Source organism: Notechis scutatus, chromosome Z (assembly GCF_049901735.1).
Source record: "Notechis scutatus isolate UNSWTSFEM ecotype Mainland chromosome Z, rNotScu1.2, whole genome shotgun sequence".
In the NCBI taxonomy this organism is placed as follows: domain Eukaryota; kingdom Metazoa; phylum Chordata; class Lepidosauria; order Squamata; family Elapidae; genus Notechis; species Notechis scutatus.
In genome coordinates this window covers 107,430,222-107,438,712 of record NC_142025.1, presented here as the reverse complement: position 1 = coordinate 107,438,712, position 8,491 = coordinate 107,430,222, and the positions used below count along the sequence as shown (strand labels likewise).

The 8,491-nt window shown below is 35.6% G+C and overlaps 1 protein-coding gene across 1 annotated transcript; it reads right to left on the bottom strand.

Annotated features, from left to right (window-relative positions):
* Positions 1–7,008: 7,008 nt before the first annotated feature.
* On the bottom strand, positions 7,009–7,971 carry LOC113425607 (olfactory receptor 14C36-like). Its single transcript, XM_026687833.1, has one exon. It carries the CDS (start codon positions 7,969–7,971, stop codon positions 7,009–7,011), a length of 963 nt encoding a protein of 320 aa, XP_026543618.1.
* Positions 7,972–8,491: the final 520 nt, after the last annotated feature.

Genomic DNA, 8,491 nt, shown 5'->3' with positions numbered 1-8,491 from the left:
CAAACAGATCCCCCTGATACCTCCAGCTCAAACACACCCCAACCAGGCACCCAGATGAAACCCAGCTTCCTAACTAATGATAGCCGTCCATTTACCCGAAGCCAAGCTGCACTAAAGACCTCCATTAAAGTAACACAATGCTGCCAGCCAATCAAGATACAAAAAGAGCCAAAAACAGACAGAAGATATCAGAAACACCCATCAAGCAGAACACAGCAAACTCCGAGACCAATAAACACAGACCAAGACTCCCAACCAATCAGGATGAAGAAAAAACCATTCTGGCACAGCAATAGGCTGCCCCAAATTTAAATCTGAAACCACTGTAAAAGTCTGACCCACAGACGGACACAATACAGAAGCCTGATGATGGCAGATGAGATTCTGCTGAAACGTTGCTACAACTTTAAAAGAACTACAATGACGTGGGAAAATACCCTAACCAAGCCGAACACCATACATGTAAGTACCCGCGAAAACTTAAGAAAACAAATATCAAACCTCTACGGGAGGAAATAAACAGCCAGATCAAAACCTACGAGAAACTGGAAATTAAAAGAGCAGGAATACTATGTGACCTCCAATTCCTACGCAGCTGCAGAGACAACAATACTACACCAACCTGCTTCAAATTAACATTTCATCAAAGCACAGCAGCCACTAAACGTATCCTGAAAAGAACTGAAATGGCTTTACTACGGAACGAGCTCCACAGTAAGAGATTCCGATTAGATCAGTTAAACAAAGATTTGCTAGCACTACACCTGGAACTGAGCAGCAAAATCCACCCTCTACTTTGGGACAAGATAAAACAACTTACAACTTGGAGAGCTGATTCTGAAGGTATTTACAAACAGGAAAAATTATTGAAAAATTAAAGAAATTAGAACATGACAAGAAAACCCCAACAACTCACAACAACACCTGAAACAATTAGTGCACAACGTTTCCAACAGAGAACTCACCAAAACAGAAACAGATGTTCTAACCAAAGGATTCAATTATGCTATAGCACCCCAAAAATCCCCACAGAATCCATCATATGTGCAGTAGAATCCAGCCTAACTAAATTAAATACAGATGAAGCTGATAAAATAAGACACCAAGTTACCAATATCCTATGCACAAGCAAGCCACCCAAAAGCAACTTACAGAAAAATGAAATTAAAGCACTACAAACCCTGAAAAGAGATATCAGCATAATCATCCTCCCAGCAGACAAAGGAAATGCCACTGTAGTAATGGACAGAAAAGACTACGAAACAAAATTGACAGACCTACTCCAAGACTCCACATACAAACCCATAAACACAGACCCAACCACATATCTGGAAAAATTAACCAAGAAGAAAATTATAACCAGCCACATAAGCAAAGAGATCCAACACACGATTATACCCAGAGAGAAATCTTCCAGATGCCCCAAACTATACGGCCTCCCAAAAATACACAAAGAAGGCATACCTCTCAGACCCATAGTCAGCTCCAGAGGAGCACCACTACAAAACCTAGCCAAATACCTAGCAAAGCAGCTACAGCCCCATGCTGAAACAGCAGCTTCACATGTACAAAACTCATACCACTTCTTGGAAATGATCAAAGATCTACACGTGGAGCAAGAAGATCTGCTTGTAAGTTTTGACGTGGTTTCCTATTCACTCAAATCCCGATAAAAGAGACCCTTGAAATCATCAAAAATAAATACCAACCAGCCAAACACCTCATGGAACTAACAGAACACTGCTTAACCAACACATATTTCATATACAAAGGACAAAGATACAAACAAATAGAAGGAGCCCCCATGGGATCACCACTGTCACCTGTCATTGCTAACCTGTTCATGGAAGAATTCGAATCCAGAGCCCTGGCCAATGCCATCCTCAAACCCAAACTATGGTTAAGATACATCGACGACACATTCGTGATTTGGCCCCATGGACAAGAAAACCTAAACAATTTCCTAACACACCTAAACAGCGCACACCCCAAAATCAAGTTCACCATGGAAACAGAAACAAACAAACAACTACCATTCCTAGATGTACTAATCTACAAAAAAACAGATGGCACACTAGGACACACCATATACCAGAAGAAAACACACACCAACCGCTACCTCAACGCCCAATCCCACCACCACCCAGCACAGATAAACTCCGTGGCTAAAACACTAATTACCAGAACCAAACGCCTGGCAGACAAGACACACATTAAGGCTGAACTATGCACCCTGACTAAAGTACTGACAGCCAACGGCTTCCACAAAAGCAAAATCACTGGCCTGATCCACAAAAACACACTGAGACATAATGGAGACCTAGAAGATGAACAGACCTATGGAACAGCTGTCCTGCCCTACATAAGAGGTACTACAGACAAAATCAGTAAGATACTACACAGAAATCACATCAAGACTGCCTTCAAAACAGACAGAAAAATAGCAGCCATCCTTAGAAACCACAAAGATAAAATTGACCTGGAAAACCAAGGCATATACGAAGTCCCCTGTGCATCATGCCCTGCCACATACATTGGACAGACCAATAGAAGAATAAGTACCTGCCTGGATGAACACAAAAATGCAGTCAAAAAGCTGGAACACACTTCCTCACTAGTCCAACACATGAAAGCCACAGGTCATAGCTTCAACTTCAATGGCACCAAAACCCTGGCCACTATAGAAAACCCCAGCCACAGAATTATCAGAGAAGCCATAGAGATTGAAAAAAGACCTGAAAGCATGAATAGAAGAGATGATTCCACCAGACTGTCAATTATTTGGAAGCCTGCACTCACAAACAAAAACATCTCCACACCACTAGCCAGGCAAACACCTGGGCACAAACAGATCCCCCCCGATACCTCCAGCTCAAACACACCCCAACCAGGCACCCAGATGAAACCTAGCTTCCTAACAAATGATAGCCATCCATTTACTCGGCTAGCCCCAAATTTAAAACTGAAACAACTGTAAAAGTCTGACTCACAGACGAACACAATACAGAAGCCTGATGATGGCAGATGAGATTCTGCTGAAACGTTGCTACAACTTTACAAGCACAACTACAATGATGTGGGAAAATATATAATGTATGGTTTATATATAATGTAATATAATATAATATAATGTAGTGTAGTGTAGTATAGTATAGTATAGCATAACACAACACAACTCAATAATATAATAATATAATATAATATAATATAATATAATATAATATAATATAATATAATATAATATAATATAATATAATATAATATAATATAATATAATATAATATAATATAATATAATATAATATAATATAATATAATATAATATAATATAATATAATATAATATAATATAATATAATATAATATAGTAATGTAATGTAATGTAATGTAATGTAATGTAATATAATAAAAATAACATTATATATGTTACATACATTATATAATATATATAATGTGTAAATAAATGTTTGATTATTCAAACATATTTTTGATGTTCCTGTAAAAAGAACAAAAAAGGACTTCACAATACATGGAGCCTTCCAACCTTCCAAGGTTGTTAAAATGTTGGGGATTATTGAGGACAATATGCTAACCCTGTAAATTGCTTAGAGATGGCTGCAAAACACTGTGAAGTGATATATAAGTCTAAGTTCTGTTGATATATATATATATTAACTGGGACTGGTGAGGTAACAATCACACCACAAATTAGTGGAACAGTGTCATGCTTTTCATTAAATCTCAAATCCAACTTTCTTGTGTTTCCTTCCACAAAATATTATGAAGTTATGGTTCCATTTGTGTTTAGATAAGATCTGCAAGATCTCTTCAAATATCATACAGCAATGACATCTACTCCAAAATAATTTTAAACTATTGCTAGTTTGATCAGAACGCAGAATAACAGACTTGGAAAGAACTTTGGAGGTCTTGTTGTTCAATCCCTGCTCAGGTAGGAGACCCAATCAAACAGGCATAACAAGGCAAAACTCTCCTTCCTTTCCTTCCTTCTTCCTTCCTTCCTTCCTTTTTTCATAATTATACTAGGAAGAATCCTCCCTTAAGGATTCATTGGAATTATCTGCTAGTTATGCAGAGTATGCTTTGGTCTGGCATGATCCCTATGTATGGGTAAGCAGCAGTAACAATAAAACTACTCAGGGCAATTCTGTTTCAATTATCTATTATCTTTTCTCATTAACACAAAATTTATCCTGTAATCACTGATTGAAATATGACACCTTTATATCTTTCTCCTAAGTTTAACACTTAAAATAATATATAATTTTCATTCTGACTCTGCTTAGTACATTCTAAAGCTATGTACTATATTTTAAAATAAGAAAGAATAATAAGTTTATAATATAATTAAAACAATAATCCATAGCAAATTAAACTCTATCGTTAAGTCTTAAGCATTTTACACATTCCTTTTAATATTTTATCCCATTTTATAATCATATAATATACCAATTTTCTAACATTATTTCAAATACAAATACAACAATACAGTCTTATGTACTTTTGCAGAATGTCTTTTTTAATTATATTTTTTACCCATTATCTCTGAATAAATCCTGTTTCTTTACATCTTGTTTCAAACCTTTGTAACTTCTCTTCCCTTTTTCCCTTCCTTTCTTCTCCTTTTTTACCCCCCCTGTCTCTTGATTCCCACCCTCTTAATCTCCACCCTCTTCTATATTCCTCTTTTCTGTTGCTTCCTGACATTGTATCGATTTTCACCTTATTTTCCCCTTTTTTGGTTGTTTTTTTAAGTCTTAAATTCTCCATTCTCTTTCCCCTCTTTCCCCTTTCTTCCCCAGCTAGAGTTGCTTGTTCATTAAAGATGGCTTCTTCTTCATCCCAATCTTCCTGTTCTTGTAGTTTCTGGTAGGTAGAAATCGCCATTTCTAAGAAATGGAAAACAGATTCAGAAGAGCCCTTTCCTTCTTGTTCCTCTTCTTTTAGCTTTTTAAATTGCATTTTCAGTTAATCAACAAGTAATGCCATTGTGAAAAAAAATTAAACAACCCAAATGTTTTTAGTCTTTCAAATAATAATTTCCAAAAGTCCCAAAGTCACCAAGCAATCCAGATACATACAGACTGTTTCATTTAGCACTTTCTTCTTTTTATACTTCTTCTTCCTGGGGTTACAGTTCAGTTGCAAAGTTCCAATTAAAATATATCTTTTAGAAGTTTTGTTACAATTTAGCTCTAGTCTTATAATTCCAAGCAGCCTCCTCCAGCAAAGTCTTAATATTAATTCTTTTCCTCTCCCTTCCCACTTATAGCAAAAAAAAAGTTTTTTCCCCCCAATGATCAGAAATCTTTGTCCCCTTGGCTTTAATTTTCCAATTTAATTACCTGCTGATGCCAAAAATGGGTTTTTCCGATCTCATTCATCTGCTATCACCGTAAGGAAGGAGAGTGAGAAAAAACAAACTTTCCCTTTTTACTTTTGTTCGCCGCTTTTTCCAAGTCTTCTTTGGGAGCGATGTATCTTTAATAAAATTTAAATTCCAGGGTATTTAAATGTTACTTGTTATCCCGGTCAGCCAAAAACTTTCACTTCTCAGCTTCCTCCTGCGCATTCTTATCCGGATGAAAGCTTTTTTTGTGGCGGCCATTGCTGACCGCCGCTCCACTGCTTTTGGAAAAGGGAGTTAAGCCAGCTAAGGAGGGGGGTTGCGATTCTCCTGGACCCCTGCCGGATCTCCCCTGTCTTCAGTTACATCTACGGGGTAACTATAGCCCCCAAATCCGGCTGGATCGGGGGCACTCCAGCGGCGAGCTCAGCAGAAACCGCGCACGATCGCGGATTCCTGCCGCCGCCGAAGCCTTGCAAACCGGAAATGATTTAAACTGAGATGAAATAAATAAAACAGAATTAAGAGAGTGAAAAAAGGGGAGAAGCTATATAGAAAATGTAGAATGGTAAATAAGATATGAAATGGTATATAAAGTGAGCATGAATTCGAATTTATGTCTGTACAAAGAGATGTAACCCGGGATTAAGCCGCTTTCCAAAAAGAAGTTTTATGTTTTTATGTTTTGTGTTTTGTTTGTGTATGTTTGTTTATTGAAAATTAATTTAAAAAATTATAAAAAAAACTACTCAGGGCAATTCATTTTGTTATTCCTGATTCCGTGTGCCTGACAAGCAATAATGCAAAATGAATAGAACCACACTAAGATTCTTACAAGATAAGTATTATCTCATTTTTTATTAAGATTTTATATAAGGGTCATATACATTAGTTCATATAAGGTTCATATAAAAAGAGAAACATTTGGAAATAGAGAGAGATGGAAGGGAGGAGGGACAATTAGTTTTGACTTGTTGACCACAAATGAAATTTCAAAACACTTCATTTTGCTGTTATTTTAACTGGATTTATTTTACACTTCACTTTGCTTTAGGCTTACTGCTTGTTTGAAAACTCAGACTGATGTCTGCTCAATACACTAAATTCAGAGACTACCATTTAAAAATGCAGAGATAAAATGTTTAAAATATATGTGTCCAAAATTAAGAGCACAAATGTTCTATCATAAGAAACCTGTTTTCCTGCTAAGATCTTCCAATGGAGAAGTGTGGGAAAAAAATCACACTATTATGGAATTATATGTAAGTACATGAAGTATATCATTTTAAAAATTAGCATAAAATATAATACATGCATAGCTCTTTAAACCCAAAATGAATATTATGAAATAGTAAATATATAGTAATATATAGAAAATAGTAATATATATACAATAAAATAGTAATATATAGACAATAAAAACAATAATTATATTACATCAAATAATGTTTTTTTTATGTTCTACGCTATATCATTTACATTAAAATATACTTACAATGGAAAAAAGTATTATTGAGATTTAAATGCCAATTCTGAGGGATGATTCCTGGAGAATCAAATAATATTTATTTCTGAAAAAGCAAAAATATTCAATTCACCCACTGAATATAAATGATCATAAAAATGCACAGATAACTGTTTATCAGGGTAGCTGAATCTGAAAATGATTTTTGCATAAGAAATGTGGACAAACATGGAGAATTAGCTTCCAGAAGGCCATTTTGAGTTCACTATTCCTCATGCTGTAAATCAGTGGATTCATGATTGGTGGTACCACACAGTAAAATATTGAGATAAATGGATCTAATTCAGAAGAAGAGGTAGAGACTGGACTGAAATAAACAAGGCTAGCACTTGCCACATACAGACAAATGACTATAAGATGGGGCAAACAAGTAGAGAAGGCCTTTTGCTTCCCTTGAGTAGTGGGGATTTTCAAAACAGCTCTAAAAATCTTAACATATGAAAACACAATTAGAGCAAATAGAATAAACCCTACACAAGAACCAAAGGTAAGTGCCAGCTCTTCTGCAATATAAGAGTCGGAGCAAGAGATCTTAAGCAACTGAGGGATTTCACAGAAGAACTGATTGATCATTCTGGAACAGAAATCCAATCTGAGTAAATTTCCAGTATAGAGTGTTGAAAAAAAGAGACCACTAGTCAAGGCACTAAATACCATTTGGATGCAAGTTCTTTTGTTCATTACTATTTCATAATGTAATGGCTTGCAAATTGCTATATAACGATCATACGCCATGACAACAAGAAGGAAGAGGTGAGATATCACAAAGAAATCAAAGAAGAAAACTTGACAGAAACATCCAGCATAAGAAATAGCTTCAGTGTTCATCAAGGAATTCATCATGGACTTGGGAACTGTGACAGAGATGGAGCCAAGATCTTGGAAAGATAAGTTGGCTAGAAAAAAATACATAGGTGAATGAAGTTGATAGCTATAAAGAACAACAGTGATGATAATGAAGTTTTCAATGAGTACCACCAAATAAATTACTAAAAAAATGATGATATGAAATATCCGAAGCTCCTCAGTATCAGGGAATCCATGCAGAAGGAATTCATCAACTATTGTCTGATTTTCCATTGTACTCCTCAGACTTTGCATTCTGTGGAACTCACACTGAATTAGACTCTTTTTCATACATCACTATTCAAGGTGTACTGGAACACTTTAAAAACAATTTTCTCTGATCTACCATTTGAGACAGAAGGAAACAGGGTTTTATCTATGGGATATTTATAATTATGCTCGAGGGGACTCATTTTGCAAAAACATAGTTAAGTCCATTAGATGCTTGGAACCTTTGTTTATACTAGTTTTTATCCAAAGAACAAGGACTAGATATTTCTTTCAAATTGTTTTAATTGTAATACAAGATATTTTTATGTTCACTTTCATTTTAAAAGTAAAAACCATATGGGAAATGGAGATCTATCCATCTCTCTCCTGTACATACATACATGCACATATACATACAGCCATATTTCCACATTGGCCATGAAGAATTGAAATAGAGACTAGACAAATAGCTGGAGAAAGCTGTTGAATTATTTGAACAAGGGAGACCCAGGTAGCACTAATCAACCTTGATACATCTTTATTA

Excerpts from the sequence above, each read along its gene's own strand:
- LOC113425607 (XM_026687833.1), bottom strand. The coding sequence starts at position 7,971 with ATGGAAAATCAGACAATAGTTGATGAATTCCTTCTGCATGGATTCCCT.